The sequence below is a fragment of the Pygocentrus nattereri genome, chromosome 1 (assembly GCF_015220715.1).
Source record: "Pygocentrus nattereri isolate fPygNat1 chromosome 1, fPygNat1.pri, whole genome shotgun sequence".
NCBI lineage: Eukaryota > Metazoa > Chordata > Actinopteri > Characiformes > Serrasalmidae > Pygocentrus > Pygocentrus nattereri.
This window is the reverse complement of record NC_051211.1, coordinates 33,366,403-33,388,507: the sequence shown is the minus strand read 5'-3', so window position 1 is coordinate 33,388,507 and position 22,105 is coordinate 33,366,403. Positions and strand designations below refer to the sequence as shown.

Sequence of the window (22,105 nt, the reverse complement as noted above, 5' to 3'; positions counted from 1 at the left end):
TGTTAAAAACTGTGGCAATGTTTGCTCCTGCTCTTCTTTATATGGAGAAGAAACTGCTGAGCTGCAGCTCAGTGCTGCAACTTCAGTAGCTGACTGCTCACCAAGACATACAAAGCTCCAACTTTTCACAGCTCCTCATTATGCATTGCTAATGCTGCAGTACATTTCTATGAGTTCTGTCAAATTCTGTTAAAAATGTATGTAAGACTGTATGTAAAAGTAAAGTATGTTGTTGTAATTAGACTGGGCTATAGTGGTAGCCAGGGCAGTTCAGCTTATATTTACTTATTGAAATGCTTAATAGGTATGCTCAGATGTTGGCAGCATAAGCTTTATTTGATCATTTATGAATGGCAAAGCATGTTTATCCAGCAATGGTTTAGGGGAAGTCTGATTATTTCCCATTTCTCTCATTAATCCCATGAATGAGTGAGACTGAATGGAACTAAATGGCTAAAACGAACAAATTAAACAAATTTGTATATACCAGTCTGCTATAACTGTAGTTGAGAAACACTTAAAAATGTGACAGCAATGTTGAAATATATGCTATGTGGGGAAAACGCATGCATTTTTCTATACAAATTGCAATTAAGCTTTTAGGAGCGAAAGCTCCATACAAGCCCATTCATTTTTCACTTGCTCAGGAGCACCCCATAGCTTCTGATAAGACACAGAAGACATAATTGAGAGGCAAATCATCCTCAGTGCAGATTCTCAGGTTTATACTAATCTAATAATAGAGACATTTGATTATTATACGTTGTGAAAAACAGAAATGTAGCCTGATAAATGCTACTGTCCAGCCCTGCAGCTTGGTCAATGATCATCCAGGTGGTAAAAAGGTGTTCCTGAATGGTGATTTAAGGATACACTGATTATTAGACTGTCTCTGGATTTTGTAGTCATCCTCATCTCTCCTCCTACCATGTTGTGGAATACGCAGCAGTGTGTGTGGTTTGTGTGTCTGAGAAAGATTTATGTATAAGGCGTCTACTGTACTGTACTGTACTGTGTGTGTGTGTGGCCAGGGGGAAGCTTGCAGTGGAAGAAACAAGATTTATGTTGGAATAGATTCAGCTGCTGTTGCAGTACCTCTACACAACAGCAGCTTTTACAAACAGCCAGCACTGCTGGGACTGTATAAGTGTTAAGTGTTCAACACATAGCTTTTATAAATAAACATGTTCTCTCGTTCTCTCTCTCTCTCTCTCTCTCTCTCTCTCTCTCTCTCTCTCTCTCTCTCTCTCTCTCTCTCTCTCTGCTGTTTCTCTCTCTCTCTCTCTCTCTGCTGTTTCTCTCTCTCTCTCTCTCTCTCTCTCTCTCTCTCTCTGCTGTTTCTCTGTCTCTCTCTCTCTCTCTCTCTGCTGTTTCTGTCTCTCTCTGCTGTTCCTCTGTCTCTCTCTCTCTCTCTCTCTCTCTCTCTCTCTCTGCTGTTTCTGTCTCTCTCTGCTGTTTCTCTGTCTCTCTCTCTCTGCTGTTTCTGTCTCTCTCTGCTGTTTCTCTGTCTCTCTCTCTCTCTCTCTGCTGTTTCTCTGTCTCTCTTACTCTCTTTTCTTTTTCTCCTGTTCTCCTGTCCTCTCTCCTCCTCTTGTCTTTTCTAACTCTAATTTGTCTTTCCTTCTTACTTCTTTCTCTCTCTTCTCTCATACTGCCACTGTATCTCCATTTTTTTTCCTTCATTTTCCATCAGGGTGTAGAAGGTGGTCCCGTGGAGCCGTGGGAGGAGGCAAACTATGACCTCTACAGAGTGGTGGACCGCTTTGGCTTCCTGCAGTAAGATGCGCAACTCATGGCTTAACTCAGTACATTATTAGTATAAGTATTACAACTATATTTCAAAATTATGATCATGTTAAATTTCTGTTCCATATTCGTCAATTAAATGGGCTGCTAAACACCCTCCCTCCTTTCACATTTTTTTATTGAGGGCAGATAATTGTTTGTGCTAGATTTGCTTGAAAACAGTCAAAGCCAGAGATGAAAACAGACCTAACATACATTCAAACATTAAGCACCCTACAACCACTTCACAGATGCTATGGATGTTAATGTAGAGCTTAAGGCCACCTACAGCTGGATTGTGCTGGTTATAGTTTATTTTTTCATCTGATGTGATGCTAAATCCTGACCAGGAAATACCTAAAAAAATACACACATAACAAAGAACACAGTTTGATTTCGGCTGTTATTGTAACACCAGTCACTCAACCTAGCAGTTTCAGTTATGAGTCTTTAACATGTGTAAATGAATGTCACCTAGCAGGAACTGAGCCAGTTCTGTGCGTCACCTTTGGGCTACTAATTATACTATTGTTAGCTTAGCTAATACACTACAGCTCTAAACACCATCGTACTTGCTAAGCTAATGTTAACTAGCTCATTTCTCATAGTTAGCAGCATCTGTAATTTGTTGGTATTTTCATTAGCTAGATCTCTTGACATTTATTGATTATAATCTATTGAATCTCGTGCAGTGTATTCACTTATTTGGACAGTGAAAGCAAACTGATCTTTTTCTTTAAATGTTGAAATAACACAGGATGATGCGGTGGTACAAAAGTGACATGCTCTGTACTCTTCTGTGCTTTTCTATGCTCGTCTGTACTGCTTTATACCCATTTATACCATCTATACTCTTTTATATCCATCTGTAATCTTCTGTACTTCTCTACCCCTGTATATCCTCTGTAGTGCAGTATACTGCTCTATATTCCTTTATACTGTCCTGTTCTTCTCTGTGTTCTTTTATACTCCTCTGTAGTGCTTTGTACTCTTCTGTGCTTCTCTGTGCTTGTCTGTACTGCTCTCTTCTCATCTATGCTCATTTACACTCTTGCTCCTGTATATCCTCTATAGTGTTGTATGCTGCTCTACATTCCTTTATACTTCTCTGGACATCTCTGAATTGCTCTGCACTTCTCTATAGTGCTCTACACTTTTCTGTGCTTCTCTTTACTGTTCTCTTTTGCTTCCCTGTACTGCTCTCTTCTCGTTTCTTGTCATCTCTTCTCTATGTGCGTATATATCTAGTATACTCATATGTACTGCTCTCTGCTCTTCCATGCTCCTCTGTGCTCATCTGTAATGCTTTGTACTCATCTATACTCTTCTGTGCTTGTAATTGCTAAACTCCTCGGTACTCCTCTATACTGCTGTGTATCCTTTATAACCTCTCTATGCTCTGTACTCCTTTTTACTGATCTGTGGTCCTCTACATTCCTCTCTTCTCATTTTTAATCCTCTGGACTCCTCTATACATCTCTATAGTGTACTTTTTTTTGCATCTATGTATTCCTCTGTTCTTCCTTTATACGCCCCTGTATTCCTTTATAATTTTCTGTACTGATTTATAGATGTCTGTCCACTAGATATGGACCATGTTGTTGGAGCTGAATACCAGCCACCGTTCAACTTTCAGCATGATCAGCCGATAGCCAGTAAAGATCTGGGCTGGATGCCACGTTCAAAAGCATGAAAGTGATTCTCAACAGCAGAACTAATACACCCTTCCCTTCAGTACTCCTTTAGGAGCTCTTCCCCCAAAATTCATTGAAGCACACTGCCAAGGCAAATGATGCTTTTGTAGATCTTTGTGGACATAAAACTCTTACAAACATTGTACAGACAAATGTCATGATATAATGTTAAAACTTACAGCAGAACAGAAAGTAATGTAGCTAGGTTTTCAGATAGCATACTGTTGCTGTAGTTCCATCCATCCATTTTCTAAGCCGCTTCTCCGTCAGGGTCGCGGGGGGGTGCTGGAGCCTATCCCAGCAGTCTTCGGGCGGAAGGCAGGATACACCCTGGACAGGTCGCCAGTCCATCGCAGGGCAAAGTTGCTGTAGTTGCTACAACTAAATTATCCATAAGCATTAGCAAACGAGATAAAATAATACTGACCTACTGATTCTGTGAAACGGTGAAAAGGTTAATGTTACCCACATGTCAAGCAGAAGGAGAAAAACATCCTCATCCTTTTCATGCCTTTCGACTCTCGATAAAGCTAAAGTCAGCTTCTTTTTTTCCAGCTTCATTTTGAAATTTTCCCATTCAGTCTTAAATTGTGCACCTGTTACCTTCTGGTACCTCAGGCTGGCATAACAATTGAAATAACCAGGGCCTATGCAACAGGTGCCGCTGACATGACATCCTCCTGCTTTACAGATGGGTTTTTAAATGTACTGGAAAGGCTAAAAGGGCAGATATGTGGTCGCTTTTGTAATTCTGCATCTTTCTTTATTTTCAATCCCTGCCAAAGCCATAGGTTATGAAGCTAATGCGGTCTAAGTTAAGCAAAGGTTAGCACTCGGATGCTAACATGCTAACCGAAATGAATGCTTAAAGCTATGACAACAAAGGGCATTACTCACAGTTCTACACATCCATACAACAAGTTTACAGCGAAATAGGAGTCAAATATGTAATATACTACAGTTCTGAGCTCTCAGGGTCACCTAAGTTAGAGAACATAAACAATCAATCCTTCCATCTCTACTGTACTCCTCTATAAACCTCTGTACTGATTTATACTCTTCATGCTGCTTTGCATTTCTTTTTTCTCATCCATACTCCTCTGTTCTTCTTTAAACTTCTTTGTACTCAGTCACTCTTCTATACTTCCCCATAGACCTCTGTACTCCTCTATATTGTTATATGTCTGCTCATAACTCTTCTACCCCTATATAGCCTGTGCTCTTCCCTTACCTCCCTTACCCTCCTTCCCTCATATCTAGTCCACTCCTTCTCCCGGTGGGGAGGTCTGTGGTTTTCCCAGGCCTCTTAAACAGCAGTGCATTCTAGGATACTTATAGGGCGCTACCTGTGGCTGGCAGAGCAGGAAGCCACAATCATAGGGTGTGTGAGAGAGAGAAAGAGAAAAAGAGAGACATAGTGTGTTCTGGTCAAAAGAGAACGAGACATGATTTTAGATGGTCAGAAAGAGCACAGATTTGACATGGAACATAAGAGAAAGGGAAGGAGAAAATCTGATACAGAGGTAGAGAAAAAGAAAATGGGGAGGGGGGGGGGTCCCTGCAGAGAGAGGGAATGAGGGATGATGGACGTAGGAGGGAAGCGAGAGATTATAATCTGGCTAAACAACAGAACGAGACAGGAAGTGACCTCACAGTGCCATTTGTTGCGCTGGATATAGGAAGTGAGATAACAACATGTGGGGGGGGGGGGGGGGATAATTCTTGAACACTTTAAGAGCTCCTATTGCATCTGGTTGTTCTGTATTTATGTTATAGGAGCTAAATTTTAAAATCACTCATTTGAAAACCACGCCGACCTGAGCTGGTTTTCAAATGAGTGATTTTAAAATTTAGCTCCCTCAGATTTCATTGTACTTCAAATATTGAGTACAGTATGTAACCTGTGCTGTCCTGTTAACATACTATTTAATATTTAATGAACCTGAATATTTGAAATGGTTAGTTTACTCACTTTTATTAAATACATTATTTTTTTAGTGTAGTAGATTTGCCATTTTTACAGAAATTTCAGGCATGCACACATTTTCTCTCTTGTATTCTTATCATGTGCTATCTCTCTCACTGTCTCTTTCTCTCTCTTCTTCTCTCTCTCTTCTTCTCTCTCTCCAACTCAATGCACTCTTATCTCTCTCACATCTGTCTTTCTCTATCTGTTGCTCTGTGCTCTCTCTCTCTCTCTCTCTCTCTCTCTCTCTCTTCTTCTCTCTCTCTCTCTGTCTCTGTCTCTGTCTCTGTCTGAGTTTGAGGAGTGAGTGAACTTGTCCTTATGTAATGTAGGAATGTTCAGAGCTGGTTAAAAAGTATTCAGTCCCAGAAGCCCAGGCAAGGCGAAGCTCCTGCTTCTGCGTGTCAGTATTGGAAGAGGCAGTATTATGATACCAATTAACCATGTAATGCATTTTAGAGCACTTTTGTTTTTAAGTAAATGACATGTCAGCTTTTTTCATAATTATTGAATTATTTAGAAAAATCATTGCAGCCCTTCTCTAAACATTTGGGCTTTATGTGTATCTGTACGCTGTAGCATCCAGCTTCATGTGCGAGACTGAAAGTCCTCCTGCTCTGATCCAAAGCGTTTCCTGTTTGTGTCATTGACAATGATTTCTCGCTTTAATCCTGTCGGCAGGGGTGGCGTCATGGGCGAGTTGCCATAGTGATGTTTATTTATCTAGTGTGTCCACTTCCTGTGGAACAGATAAATTCCCTTTTTTCAGTCCTCAAGTGCCGAGGGAGTTCGCGTTTGACATCAGCAGTAGGGAGATTTTATGGCTTTGGGTTTGTTCCTCTTCAACACTTCCATTCCAGTACGAGAACTTTATGTAAAACTTATAAAAACATCCTTCCAAACATTTCTGCTACTAGTTATGATTTTTTAAACTTAGTGATATCTGTGTGAGGGGAAAAAAGGAAAAAACAATTCGTCTGAGCTTGTTTTTTTTTTTTTCCTGTTGGGAAAATGATGAAATAATGAGACACAGAGATGCCACAATTTCACTGGCCTTACATCTGTGTATGTGCTTGTTTGTGTTTTTTGCAGTGAGAATGAACTTCCGGCCTATAACTCTGTGGAGGAAAAGGTGAGTGAACAGAAGATCATCATTGTAATCCTGCCAAACCTGAGCTGTGATTTACTGCTGAGAACTCTTGAGGAGAAAGGATTGATTATTGCCTAAGAGTAAAGTAGTTGCAGCTGAAAAGAATTTATTTTTAAACCAAAAGCAGTCATAGTGAAAGAGCTTGGTCTTCAAAGTAAACCAAAGCCAGAAGGCCCTAAAAGTAAAGTTTCTGTAGTCAGTGGAGCCAAATTTTCAGCTAGAAGTAACACACTCATAGTTGTAGTCATGGTCAAAAATGCCAGATTTTTGACAAAAAGCAGAGACCCTCCCCCAGAAAGCAACCCTTGGTCTAAAAAACATGACAAGGTGAGGGCAGGGAGACCAGCGGCTCAGTGAGTGGGCGTAAATGGAGGCAATACTTGAATACCCTAAACAAACGGTTTTGAGATCATAATTGATTTTGAAACACAATTTATTTAGAGATCATAATATACACATTTATCTTCAACATGTTTGCTATCACATGGCCATTTGCAACATGTCTAATAAGAAAAAAGCAAAGCTTTTGTGAGACAAGTGACGGTTTGGGTTTATTTACAACACAAGCGTCTTGGAAAACATTTTTCCTTAGATTGCAAATTGAAAATGGTTTGACCATAAACAAATAAACTACTGCAGAAAAATAATGTGATAACTGACTGGTACATACCCATATACTGTTCTTTTAAGTAGTAAAGTAACTGATAATGTGGTGCTGTATGTCGTTTCTCAGACATTAGCCCATCATAAATACCTTGCTGAGCTCATGAATCTCTAAGACATAATTTATCTAGTTAATATGTCCTGCTCATCCCATTTTTTGCCATTTTAATGGTTTCATACACTCTGAATCAGTACAAAGAAGCACACATTTCTAACTGGAAAGCCAGCAAACATCTGAACTGTGTTATTTTTCCTATTCACACTGTTTGGATGACGAAAGGCATGTTCACGTTACAAAACAGTTAGTGGCAGAACGTAACCCAGTAAAGTGGCTCTAATGCTGGTTCTCTAAGGTTAGCTACAACAGCTGTTGACGCATCTTTGTGACGCAAGTACATGCAGGTCTAAACGGCTGTGGATTGTAACTATCATGACCTGTTTTGTTGTTGCTGATGAGAACAGCTTCTCTGATGTTGTTGGTCAAGCCAGGCGTTACACTTTTGCCCAATGCCAAACAATAGGGGATTGCCATGTCCCCTCATTTTGGAAGATCTCTGCAAAATGTAAAGTCCTGATCAGAAAAGTGTTTTTTTTCTACAAGAAGTAGTCGTAGATGTAGTCGGGGCCAAAAAATTGTACTGTTGAAAAATATATTTTTTTTCCTGAAAATTAGATGAATCTCCTGTGCTACCTCGCTAGGAGATCTATCAGACTCATGTTAAGCAGTATGTCATATTCATAGTTTTACTGCGAGTGAAACACTGTTTGCTGAAAATGTTTTCTTTTATAGTCTTTAGTAGATGCAGAAAAAGACATAAAACATGAAAGGCATAGAACAAAAGGAAAATCTATACACATGAAAGCCTGTTTATATAAATGCTTTAAGGACTTAATGTTCTCATTACTGAAAAGATCATTTAGTTGAATTAGACATAAAAGTCATTTTTATTACTTGTTATTTTTGTGACTGTGTGTTATTTTTGTTAATGGTGTGTGTTAATAATGTGTGTAATGTTGCTGTTTTAATGATATACGTGTGTTTTCTTTGTTCAGCAAAAGCATCTGGAATTGGAAAGGACAGAAAAGTGGTTGAAGATGCTGAAAAGCTGGGAGAAGTACAAGAACAGTGACAAAGTGTGTATTTTGTAGAACAGTAACGGCTCCTTGAGAAAAACTTTGTTTTCCTTTTTCTTGCTTTGTTTTAATTTTTTCTTAGCTTTTTTATTCTTTTTTTACTTTAACATTTTTCTTAGCTTTTAATTTTTCCTTAGATTTTTTTATGTTGTTTCTTGTTTTTCTTAGCCTTTTACTTTCTTCTCTTGGCATTTTGCCTCTAGCTTTTTCTCTTCAGTTGATTTATTTTGCTTTTTGAACAGAATATTATTTAAGTAGAAATGAACTCATACAAACACACACACACATGCAGTTGTATGCAAAAAAGCTCAAATGACATGTTTTGTTGATTTTGTGAAAATAAATGAACACATCCTGTATAGAGAACACACATCTGCACATCTGAATGCACATTTACTTTTTATTTGCAGAATTTCACTAACTGAGAAAAAAAAGCATAAAACATAAAATGTGCCATAACTTTTGCACAGGCAAAAATATGTTCTCAATATGTCAAACACAACAAATACATGAAAAAATGTGCACTAGAATATTTCTTTATGTCTGTTCCCTGTATATGATGTATTAACTTACTTTCACTTATAAAATCAACAAAAGATGAAATTTGAACCTTTTTTGGTTCAATTTGATATTAAAATTTTGCACGACTGTACATCTTTGGAGTGATCTTTGTGGCAAAGAGACACCAACACACACACACACACACACAAACACAGCCTCTCTGTATGTGGCTTATTAATCAATAACTCTCAGCTTGGTGATTTAAGATAAGATGCGCTTATTGTCATTGCACAGTGTACAATGAAATTGAGCAGCAATCCGGCTAACGGCTAACAATTTAAACATAAGGCTAAAATATATAAAGTGCAGATTTAAGGGAAAAAAAAACATACATATATACAGCTGATCTAGAACTATGATGGATTTTGTCAGTGTCATCAGTATCATTATCATCAACCTGAGAAACGAGCACATTGGCAGTCATCAATCACACACACACACACACACACACACACACACACACACACACACACACACACACACACACACACACCTACCCTTGCAGAAAGACATGCAGGAAATCACTTAGTATTAGTACTGTAGATGAATCAGGACAGAAAAAGGAGGAAGGCAACCGATTTCTTGGTTGGTAACCCCAGGCCCTATACAAAACTTTCTTAACTTCTTATCATTTAAATCTCAAGTTCTACTTTTATCTTTTATTCACTGTTATTTTAATTTTCCTTTTAATTTAAAATGATTAAATGAAGTTATTATTTTCTTTGTCAATCCCTATTTTTGTAAAAGCTCGGCTACGTTGAAAATGAGGGTTGCCCTCAATGTACTTCCGAGTCAAAATAAAGGTTGATTGATTGATTAACATAATTCTGATACTGTATGTGTTAATGTAATTACAGTGATGTAAATGACAGGCTAAATTGTTGTATATGCAGAACAGAATTAAGCTTGAAAGTAATGACTATATGGCTGTGTAACAACATTCAAGCGAACTGGAATGAAAATGGTAAACACAAGTCATCACTGAAGAGAAACCTACAAGAGAGCTCATTTTAATTAAGCTTTTCTTTCACTCACTCACAGTTTTCCACTTTGAGTTGACCAGTAATTCTGCTTCAAACTCCAAAGACCAGAAGGAAAATACCCATCAAGTGGAGGGCCAGAGACAGTTAGATGAGAAAATGACAGAAAATAAACTGAAAAACAGAGGGAGGATGAGGAGCTGAGATGAGGAACAGAGTGAGAGAGCAGGATGGTTGGCAGTAACATGAGAGATAAATTCACAGTCTATATCTGTCCAGCAGAAATATATTAAGATTTGTTTTCAGTGAGAATGTATTTGGACACATGGTGCCTCACTTTTTTTTGCGACCTGGGGGCAGCATTGTTTCTGCGCAGCAGCTCAGACAGCAAGTAGCTTACAGGACAGCACACCTTGCATTTTTAGCCTCCAGAAAAACACAATGTGAGCTGTGCTTATATATTATGAATAATATTTTTTTTGTGTGTGTGTTCGTATAGCTGGTAAGGAGGATCTACAAGGGAATTCCGCTACAGCTCCGGGGCCAGGTGTGGTGTCTACTCCTTGACATTCCGAAAATCAGGGAGGAGAAGGAGGACTTCTATGGGGTAGACACACACACACACACACACACACACACACACACACACACACACACACACACACACACACACATTTGTGTGAACTTGGATCAAACTGTTTTTTTTAATTTTTTATAAGTTAATGCGTAAAATGTGTATGTGTATATATATATATATATATATATATATATATATATATATATATAATATGTTTGTTTGTGTGTGTGTGTGTGTGTGTGTTATACTGTTTGAGTGAAAAATGATGGAATTTTAAAAGGTGAGGTCTAATGATGCCCATACATAAATGTGCTGTAAATAAATAAGATAGGAAGGAAATTAATTAGTCAATAAATAAATGAGTAGCTCAAAAATAAATTTCAGCCATAAAACTATGAACAATAAATTAATAAATCAAACAGATGTTAGTAAGTAAATAAATAATTATATCCGAGACACATCTACTGTAAATACACAATATGTTAATATATAAACATAGGTAATGCATAAGTAAATGAACAGGTATATACACATAGGAAGAAAAAAAGAATGAATGTTTAAGTTAATTATTATTATAATTAAATTAATAATTAAAGTTTTAGACTTTATTTCTCCATTTTTTTTATTTCTGCATTTTTATTTCCTGTATGTTAATGAAGTGGGCAACACTCACATAGTTATAACAAGCTGTTTGTCAAGGTTTGCTTACTTATGTGTTATTAAACAGCAGATTGATTGTGAAATCAGAAAAAAAATCCTGTATGGTGGATGAAGACTGTGTCAGGTTGTATGAGATATTGCAGAACTCTACAAACGTTGTTCTTCTGTTCATTTGTTTTTGTTAAATGTCAGATAACACACTTATACAGCATGGTCATACAATTTCCTTTTAATTAACAAATGACCTGCAAGTGGCCTGACCTAGCTATCACTATCTCTGCATTGACATCTGCAGCTGCAGTGCCAAACTCTGCTACAGCTGCACCCAGTCGGTGGTCTGCTCTTAATGATAAATGATGATGGTGTTTAGGACATCGTTTCATAAAATGTCTGCCTGCCACTTCTAACACAGACACATGTTGACGTTTGTGAGTAACATCAACACTGACACAGCCACATCTATCTCACCGCTCAGCTTTCCCAAGTCTGCAGTTAATCCCTCTACCTGAAACAGGACACAGTCATTGTCCTGTTGTCCAGTTGTCTACTGTTTAATTCGATTGCTAACAAGTGTAATTGCATAGAAATTTGACTCTTCCAGCCTCAATGTATTAGTATTAGCAGTGTTTCAAAAACCAAAAGATGTAGCTCTTAGCTCTTGTAGTCTTATTAGCATACTGGGGGAAGAAATATAGAAATAGTCAAATCTACAAATAAGTAAATTATCATAGAATTACAAGAATGCATGAATACTTTATTATTTTGGCACGTTTTGTGCACTATAATCGTCAGCATTATTCCTGTAATTCAAAAGCATAAATAAAACCAGCAAATTATTATTGTGCTATTATTTCTTCCAATTTTTAGAGAACTGTGTCCTTATTTCACTTTCAGTTTTCATTATTTTTTTATTTCAGCGCATCACTAGTAAAGACAGTATTTCTGATATCAGACTATGATCTCCCTCAGATAGCAGATTTCGTGGCCTTTACTATGTGCACAATACACACACAGATTGCATAAATACCATGTTCAGAAATAGCCTCCTCTCTCTGTTCTCTGGTGGTTTAGTATGCAGTAGTTATGTGGTTCTGTGCCACCACAGAGAGAACTTTCTCTCCAGCAGAGCAATAAGCACTTTCTAAAAAATACACAGTGCAGTTGGTCATGAATCGCTGCCAGAATATCACTTCATCATCCTGCCATCCTGACTTTCAATGCTGGCTACACATATATATATATATATATATATATATATATATATATATATATATATATATAAACGTTATTAACCTATTTATGTAGGCTGTAAGACAGTTTTGCCTATAATAACAGAACAAATCCAAACAAATTCATGTCCAGCATTCCTGATTTAAATGAATAAAGTATTAATTAGACAAGAAGAGGTTTGAAAAGGGTTACGCAAACCCACCAACATACATGAATGTGCTTAATGAAGCTTTTTAAATAGAATAAAGTAAAAGAATGTGTTTTTACATAAAATAAATCTTTCTGTGAGTGTTCTGAAGAATGAAAGTATTCAAGTAATAAAAAAAAATACTATTTTGGTCATTATAATTCAGACCATCATTTAAAGCATTTTCTGATGTATTTTAAATATATTGTAAGGTATATTGTAGGTAGAATGTTTATTTGTATTTTGTGCATACCATGCTGTGTGTGTGTGTGTGTGTGTGTGTGTGTGTGTGTGTGTGTGTGTGTGTGTGTGTGTGTGTGTGTGTGTGTGTGTGCGTGCTGCACTAAATCTGCACTGCAGACTGGCTGTAAGATTCATATGCTGCAGTGTTGATTTAATTTGGCTGAAGTTCATTAATACAGAAAGCTCTCTCTCTCTCTCTCTCTCTCTCTCTCTCTCTCTCTCTCTCTCTCTCTCTCTCTCTCTCAATCTCCCTCCCTCGCTCCCTCCCTCTCTCTCTCTTACTCTCTTGCTCTTTTCTCTCTCTCACTTTCTGTCTCTCTCTCTTTGCAGAAACTGAAGATTAGGGCTAAAGTATTATCTCCTGATATCCGTCAGATAGATCTGGACGTGAACCGAACCTACAGAGACCACATCATGTTCATGCGGCGCTATGACGTAAAGTAGGTATTACGCACGCACACACATGCATGCATACATTGTCCAAGCTGGATTTTTTTCTGTAGTATCTAGGTAGCTTTTTCATTGGGCAGGACTTTAGTAGATGGACCGAAGGCCTTACATGTTAGAGTATAATTAAGATGTGATGATGGAATCAGCCAGTCATGTTTTGACTTACACATGGTGGGACCAATTTTGTGAGGAAAAACATCACTCTAGGCCTTGTGGAAGTTCTAGATGTGTCACTGTTAGTGAATACAAACTGTAGTCTCGCCAGTTTTCAGTCAGATGTTACCGGTGTGGCAGCAACTCTATGCCAGGGCTCTTTACTGCAAGAGTCACTGTAAAACTGATACGTGCAAGGTAAAATGTGCCTCAATTTATCTTACAAGCTTCAGATAAATCATGTGGAATGTCATTTACAAGCTTCTAATATCGTTGTTTAATCTAGAACCAGAAAATGTTAAGGCACATGAACATGTGCTAACATGTTATTCCATAGACGCACTAGCGCAAATTTCTTGACTTTTATGGCCCAAACTGAAGGCCTAGTTCTCATAGCCAAAGCTGTCTCTTGGTATTAGCTGAATGTTTGATCATTTCGATCAACTAAATAGAGTCAGATTAATAATAAATGTGTTTTTTCACCAGCTTCTGCAAGCTTTTCTTTGCTAAATGTCCGCATGCACATTCTTGCAAACCACGTTATTTGTGAATGTGATTCAGTTGTTAAAACACCCACAGAAGTGTGATTGATCAGGATGCTCACAGCACACAGTAAAAAAAAAATTAGTGATTAGTTAGAGGGCTCATTTGCACATCTTTGAGATTACTATTGGAAAAGCTAACATTACATTTATTAATAAATGATATATAGTGAAGCTGTCACACACACAAACACACCCTAATCCTCCCAAAGCACACTGACATTGTTATGAACATGCACACACTTTTATACACTGATCTTTGGTTCCAAACAGAACACTTGAGATCAAATGCTTTCACAGCACACACATTGTTCTTGTGCTCTGTCAGTGAAGAACATGACCTTCTGCTTTTCTGCTTCAGTGCTCCACATTTTAATCCCAGTGTCAGGTCCTCATGCTTTGAAGAATAGTGAAATGTCCAATGCCTCTCTGCGTGATTAATTTGACATTTAGTAAATGCAGAAGTGGGAAATTTCACCTGGCCTTAACAATTTGTATTTATGTGGGCAGTACAGAGACTGAATATGAGAGATGAGGCAGGATGGGTCAGATATTGTTTCATTTGTGTATATAACGTAAAAAGGTGAATATGAATGCTTCTAACACTCACAGGAAAACAAAAGAAGTAGTTTATTTTTGGACAGCTCCATAATTGTTCTTATCCTTGGTAAAGATGTGTATATAAACAGTCATGAGAAAATTTGTGGTTAATTAGCTCAGCTTCACTTTGAGTATATGATAAAAATCTAACCTAGGAAATAAAAACATTATCAAAAAGCCTTTAACAAAACCATGGGTCACAATTATTGGCACTCCTGTAGTACTTTCTGCAACCTCCTCTTGCTAATATATCAGCAATGCGTCTCCTATTATGCTTGACAGTAACTACAGAGCAAGGAATTTGAGACCACTCCTTAATACAGAACCTCTTCAAATCCTCTAGGGTCATAGGTCTTCTCTTACAGACTCTGTCCTTCAGTTCAACTCACAGGTTTTCTCTGGCATTTAGATCAGTGAACTGGGATGACCATGTCAGACGCTTAAATGTGTGGTTAATAAACCATTTTTGTGTGGATCTGGGCATGTTTAAATAATTGTTCTCATGGAAGATCCATCCAAGACCCAGTTTTAGCTTCTTGGCAGAGGCAGTAAGATTTTCAATTAAAATGTCCTGGTACTTCATTAAATTCATGATGTAATGTATCCTAACAAGGTTCTCAAGGGGCGTGGAAGAACAGCAGCTCCAAAAACATCAAAGAATCTCCCGCATAGTTATCAGTGGGGTGGTGTTATTGTCTGTATAAAAATCTTTGAGGGATTGGTGGGGATCTTGTAACCTAGCTTGAGCTCTCTGACCAACGGACCCGGTTCCAGTCGAAGTTCCAGTAGCGTCTAGCATGCTACAAGTATGTATGTTAGTGATTATATGCAAGAACAAGCTTTATTTTGGCATTCCTTCCAAAAAGTTTGTTGGAATGGAGGTAATGTTGTAGGTCTGGAGACTGATTGACCCCAAGCCTCGGTGGCTACCGTCTTATGCAAATCACCAACTGTGAAGAAAAAAAAATCCTACTCATTATGTGTGGGAACAAATATTCTTGCATCTTCGTCCAGGTAGGTTTGCAACAGATCCGGTTGTTTTAAACTAATTATAGCTAATTATTAGCCTAACACTGGAGATGGGCATTTTCAGTTGTGTAACTTTTTTTTTTTCTATAATGATTGCCTGATTTTTAAAGGTCAACATACTTTTGTCTCATTTCATTTTTGTTTTCATTAATCTTCCTCATGTTGATGTATGAAGGGAATTTGGCCTTTTTGTCACTTCATGTTTATACACCAGTGAAAGAGGAAGTCATGGATGAATACTTAAAAGTTCCTATAAACAGGTGGGGGGAAAAGTGAAATAAGAATGGGTGCATGTTTTGTTCAACAGAATTTATAGGGATGCCAATAACTGTGTGATATGGTTTTCTTAAAAATGTTTTCGTAACAATAAGCATAAGGACATAAGGTAATTTAGACTAAATTAATGCCACCTTTTTTAATTATCTTTTTTACTCATCTATACCGAAGGAGCAGAGCATACTGTCCTGCTGTCAGCATACTGAAGTGTGTGTGTGTGTGTGTGTGTGTGTGTGTGTGTGTGTGTGTGTGTGTGTGTGTGTGTGTGTGTGTGTGTGTGTGTGTGTGTGTTTTCAGGCAGCAGGACCTGTTCCACGTCCTCACAGCCTACTCCTTGTACAACAGGGTGAGTCACTGTATCATCAATTTACTTTACTTCATGATACTTGTAGACTTGAAGACATTGTTACAATACAGAACAGTATATTTACTTTCAAAGGTTTAATATGCTTGTAGTACTGCATGTGCTACGCTGGGCTCAAGGAGGACATCGTCGGGGCCACAATGTTTAAACAGATTTAAAAAAAAAAAATTGGCTACTTTTTTTTTTTTTAATTGTTGATTAAACAAAACTCATTCCCTAAAAAGTCCATGTGTAAAAATCCAAATACAAACAGGTGTCATCCGGGCCTGGCCTGAATTTGGAAACTGTTCATTCATTATGTTGGTATTCAGTTCCATGTTTAATATTCAGAAGCTCCATCTTTTTAGTAGCATAAATGACTACATTTATTAGAAGCAAAGATGGATGTGGTAAACAATAGAAGGAAAAAAAACAGTATTGTCAGTTACAGATATCCGTTCCAGCTACTTCATGTCAGTTCACGTCAGGTGTCCACTTCATCTTACCTCAGTGTGTGATACGCCAAAATGCTCAGTGCATAGTTTGTGATGAGGTTGGTTTAATAAGGAGGCACAAGTTTAATAAATCATATCAAATATATAATTAAATATTGTGATACTTATCCAGGTACTGTTAGGCTGTTTTGACGGTGACCTTTTTGTTGTGTGTGAGTGCTGCCACAATATGAGGAGGGGAACTGTAGCTGTACAACCTTTAGGCTGTGGACCAAGAACCGCGTTCCACAGGGAGAAGGTGATCAGGGGTTCAGCTGTCCCACTACGTTGCAGCCTGTATCTTCTGAGGTCATTCCGTGATCCAGTAGAACCGGCTGCACTAGCTGAGCGGGGATGCTGCCAAGCTGTTTCAAGGGTCGTCTCTTCACGTTGAGACGAGCCTGCATCTCCAAAAGTTGCCCAATCTACTGCTCTGTTCTCTGTATCTCAGATATGACTAAGCTCAACTCTGCCTGTGTCAATAAAATAAACATAACTGAAGCTAAAGCTAAAAACTGTGATGGTGATCAATAAAATGATAATAAATGATAAGGAAAATAAGAAGTCCGTTTTCATGTCTAGTAAAAAAAGTAAGTTTTGATGATAGAAGCTGACCCTTTGAATGTGCCACTGCTAAGGCTAAAGCTAGAACTAGTCAGAGCAGCAGCAGATGCTGAGGAGGATTTATATTTATATTCAACAAACTTTAATGAAACGCTTATAGCAAGTTTATGAATGCACTAGTACTTGGCTTTATGCATAATGTTTTAACCACAAATGTGAGCGTTATACAGTCCTGTTTAATCTGACTGATCTATTAAGCTAAGTTAAAAACAGCTAACAGATCTAGCTAAGGCAAACATTCTTCTGAAATGTAATTTATTGTTAGAAAATACAGATAACAAATACAGTAACCCAGAAAAAATTAAGCTTAGAATTAAGCTTAGAGCCAGCAGAAGTATACCTGTTCATTTTACATGGTGTGGCTAGTGTGGTCTTCCACTTAGTATAGTACAAAACTTTTTCAGCTTCAGGAATGAAATAAAAACAGCACCACTCTCCAGATGAGCAGGATAGCGTATGTCGGGCATCATATGTTACTTAGCAACGCTTTTCCACCATTTCTTAGTCTAGTAATTCTAATAATTTACTGCTACCACCATTCTCATTGTAGGTTTGTTTTGAGAAGCTCTGTCAAAGTTTTTGTTTCGCTTGATGGAGGAAAGAACATTTAGAGATGCTTGTGGTTGGCTAAGAGACATGTCAATCAGTGCTGCTGATAAAATTTCACAGTTAGATTTTTGTCAATTGCTGTTTAATACAAAGTTCTTAGTCATAAAACCGAATAAAAAAGGCAGCTGCAAGTTGATTTTAAAGATGAGTCCCAGCTCTTCCCTTTGACAACAGAACTAGTTAAGCCTAGTCTGTGATGGGGTTTGTAGTTGATCTTGATTCTTGGCGCATTTAAGTGATACTGTTTTGATCCCACAACCGGGGAAATTCCATCTCCGCATTTAACCCATCCATGCAAGTGAAACACCACACACACACTAGGGGGCAGTGAGCACACTTGCCCGGAGCAGTGGGCAGCCCTATCCACAGCGCCCGGGGAGCAATTGGGGGTTAGGTGTCTTGCTCAAGGACACCTCAGTCATGGACTGTCGACGCTGGGGATTGAACCGTCAACCTTCCGGTCACAGGGCCAGTTCCCTAACCTCCAGCCCACGACTGCCCCATTTGTAAATGTTCTGCTGAAAATGTCTTACCTATGCTTAGTGAAGAGCACATCCCAAATGAAGCTTGTTCATTAGCTTGTTTTCAGCAGGGGGGAGCAGGGGCGGGGGATCCTGCATCTGGCTGTCTGTTGCAATATGTGGCACACTCACTGATGCAATATTCCAGACCAAGCTCTTTGTCTGGGTTGGATTTTTTTCATAAAAACAAAAAAAATTACGAATAAGAATGCAGACACAAGTGCTCGGAAGCAATCAGAGTCTATGATGGAACTGTGCCAGGTGCAAAATACTCTATGAACATTACTATAAATATGGCATGCAGACACTCTTATTTACAGTTTCTCTCCTTACCCCAAATGTAGTCGTTCAGCAAAGACAGGTTTAGTGTCTGAAGTCTGCTTCTTTAGTATTACACTAGAGCTATGAGGCTAATGTGGCTAGCAGGTAGTAGGGAGCTCCCAGGGCCTTCTCTGCCCAACAAAGACATCAGTTTAATCACTAATATAATCAGAAATAACAGTGTAGTCATGCAATCATCAATCTAATTGTGCTTTGATTTCCAATGGGTGGGACTGAATTTGTGAGAATTACTTCTGTAAGTCCTAGATATATCACTGAGAATAGGAGCACTTGCCTAACCATTCAGTTTTACAAATGAAAAATAGTGATGGCAGCTTTATGCCAGGGAAAAATCACTGTAAAACTGCTAAAATGATCGAGTCAGTTACAAGCTTTAAATAATGCATAGAATGTCCATGTTTAGTCCATAATGGCAGAAAATGTTCATGACGATATGCTGTCAGTTTAGGATAATAAAAAAAAATGCTCAAACACAATTTCTGGAAAAGGTCTTTGTTGAGATGCGTCCTTGGTACACTTAACCAACTAGCGCTGCATGACTTGTCTGCCCCAGGGAGGTACTGTGGCTGGTTGTTTCACCCAGTTGGTCCGTCACAGCCTAGCAACTGAAAAACTTTACAATGTGCTATATCATATTTGTAAATCCGAAAGCTTGTCCAGTTTTCTAAGAGATTGGTGGAAAGAGTGAATTGTTACTCATTTCTCAAACCGAAGACAGAATGGGAGATATGTAACATTAATGAATGTGAGGAAGAGTGCATTGGGAACTACAAAAGAGCATTTTCAGAAGAAGAATTGTTGAAACAAACATTTTGATGCCATTAAAGCGTCTGTATGGTGTATGGTTGGCAGCCAGCCAACATGGGACCCCAGAATACTAGGGGGTAGCTCTAATAGTCATGGTTCACTGCTAGCAGGAGTACTCCACCAGTTAGTATCAAGCAAAATGCATGCTTCAGGAGGCTTCCCTTTAAATGAGGTGTGTGTGTGTGTGTGTGTTGTGTGTGTGTTTGTGTCTGTGTAGGAGGTGGGATATTGTCAAGGAATGAGTCAGATCACTGCTCTCCTCCTGATTTATATGAATGAAGAGGACGCATTCTGGGCACTGGTCAAACTACTGTCTGGACAGAAACATGCCATGCATGGTAAACATACACCTCTACATATGCAGTGGTTGCTTTATTCAAAGCTGCTGTAATTTTTTATTTTTTATTTTTTTGTGCAAAAGCAGCTGCCAAATATAAAAACATAATTGAAACAATTGTTTGAAAGCTGTTGTATTAAATGCTTGGACTGGTGTTGTTATCATGAATAACATCACATATTTCAGCATATGGCTGCAACTAATCACAGCTGTAAGGTTTTTCAGTTACATATGAAGTCTATATAATATGGAATGCACTAAAAGTGTGTATGTTTGTGTGTGTGTCCTCAGGATTCTTTGTGCCGGGTTTTCCAAAGCTGATGCGCTTCCAGGAACACCATGATCGCATCCTAAAGAAGATGATGCCTAAACTTAAACAACATCTAGTAAGATACACATAATGTCATTGAAGTCCACCTGATGTTAAATGTAACCTTTATTATTAAAATGTAATTTGCAGTGTATAGAGGGCTATTACAAAGTTTCTGAAGGACTTGCTCAAATAAAAACTTGTTTTGTAATATTGTGTGCTGCACCGTTTGTGGCTAGTATTATTGTAGTGTTGTTCTTGAACTATACAAACATGAATTATTCATCATCAGCCAGAACCTGAAAACAGGACTGGTTTTGAAGCTGCTGGTAGTTTTATTTTACTGTCAGTCCCACGAGACAGTTTTTCAAGCCCAAACCCTGGAGGGCAGCAGCATTTTACTGTTTTGTTCTTAACAAAGACAGACTCTGCAGTGTTTTAAAGAGAGATGGTAAAGTCTCTCCTTGCTTTCAGAATATGGATTTTTCACTTCTGCAGTTTTTTAGTATGATGAGCATTCATACAAAGTTTCTGTTTGTGTTCATTTCAACAGTTGTCCAATGGTAAAATCAGAAAAGATTGTTTTTTTATTTATTATTTTCTTTTCTAGCCCCCTCTGTGATTTCCTCTAAAAAAAAAAAAAGATACCTGTTTAACATTTGAGAAATAAGAGCAGATGAAATGTCAGTTAATACCAATTAAGGCCAGTAAATGATTAATTACTCAGCAGATGAAAGGCCATATTAATAAGTAAATCAGGGATCAGCAGTTTCAGGGCACCTCAGTGTGTGTGTTTCATGTGAGTGAATTAAAGGGACTGAAAGAGTGAGCACTGTTATCAGTGAGACAAACACTGTGTGTGTTTGTGTAATTACAGTTTTGTTTTAAAAACTTCTAACAAACCATCATCAATATCATCAACCTCTTTACGAATTTAGGAAAATGCCATTCATAAGACTTTTTGGATGGATTTTTACCTGGGAAGGTTCTATAATTTGTGATTAACAACAAGATCAGTTACGTTAATTTAATATGAACCTGCATTTTGTGTAGTTTTTACAGTCTAAAGGTAATAATTATGGACTGATTTTAATCTAATATAAATCTCTCGTAAGTGTGTAGTTTTTACAGTTACACACATACTTCATTCTGAGACAATCAACCAATCCAATCCCAACAAATTGCATTCCAGACATCCTGTAGGAACATTAGTCCAGCTCCATCATGGCTGTGGAGTCCACAGTTCTGAGACAGACCACAAGTTTAAATGTGTTTTAAAATGTGTTTTCTTGCTGCCCTCTGCAGGACAGTCAGGAGGTTTTTACCAGCCTGTACACCATGAAGTGGTTCTTTCAGTGCTTTCTGGACCGTGTAAGAAACCCTCAAAAAGACTGTTTACTTAATCTTTCATATGCACTTCTTCATCTTCCATTCACAGATAACTTGGCAAATAATGTTTTGTTGTAATCAGTGGGTGGATTTTCTAGCCAAGAGTAGCATATGTGTCATGGGAATGACAATTTCACAAAAAATCAAATTTACACATTTTTCCTCCTTACTAATGCAGCCAGCCAGGACCTGTTCAGTATCTAAAGTTTGCTTCTTTCATTTTGCACTGGAGTTATTAGGCTAATGTAGCTAAAACGTAATAGAAGTTTACACTCCAGGAATTAGTATGGTACTAACTGCATGTGTAAATCATCTCACACTCACTGTGAATGATATTAAGTCATTAAGTAATCTTAAATAGACTTGCTTATCTGGGTTCTGACATGTATGATGCATCATAAACATAAACAAGTATGGCCATAATTCATACTTCAAACTGGCTGCTGTTT

General features: G+C 38.0%; 1 protein-coding gene across 4 annotated transcripts in view; it reads left to right on the top strand.

The window, feature by feature from the left end:
* usp6nl (USP6 N-terminal like) overlaps nt 1-22,105 on the top strand; it is a 97,803-nt gene that overhangs the window by 59,657 nt on the left and 16,041 nt on the right. For 3 of the 4 annotated variants that reach the window (XM_017707609.2, XM_037537647.1, XM_037537648.1), the window contains 9 exons: nt 1,694-1,776; nt 6,538-6,577; nt 8,312-8,392; nt 10,433-10,540; nt 13,161-13,270; nt 16,178-16,226; nt 19,838-19,958; nt 20,249-20,343; nt 21,573-21,638. In XM_017707609.2, coding sequence (XP_017563098.1) covers nt 1,694-1,776; nt 6,538-6,577; nt 8,312-8,392; nt 10,433-10,540; nt 13,161-13,270; nt 16,178-16,226; nt 19,838-19,958; nt 20,249-20,343; nt 21,573-21,638 — 753 coding nt within the window. The remainder of the gene's footprint in view (nt 1-1,693; nt 1,777-6,537; nt 6,578-8,311; nt 8,393-10,432; nt 10,541-13,160; nt 13,271-16,177; nt 16,227-19,837; nt 19,959-20,248; nt 20,344-21,572; nt 21,639-22,105) is intronic. The other variant, XM_037537653.1, reaches the window with a different exon arrangement.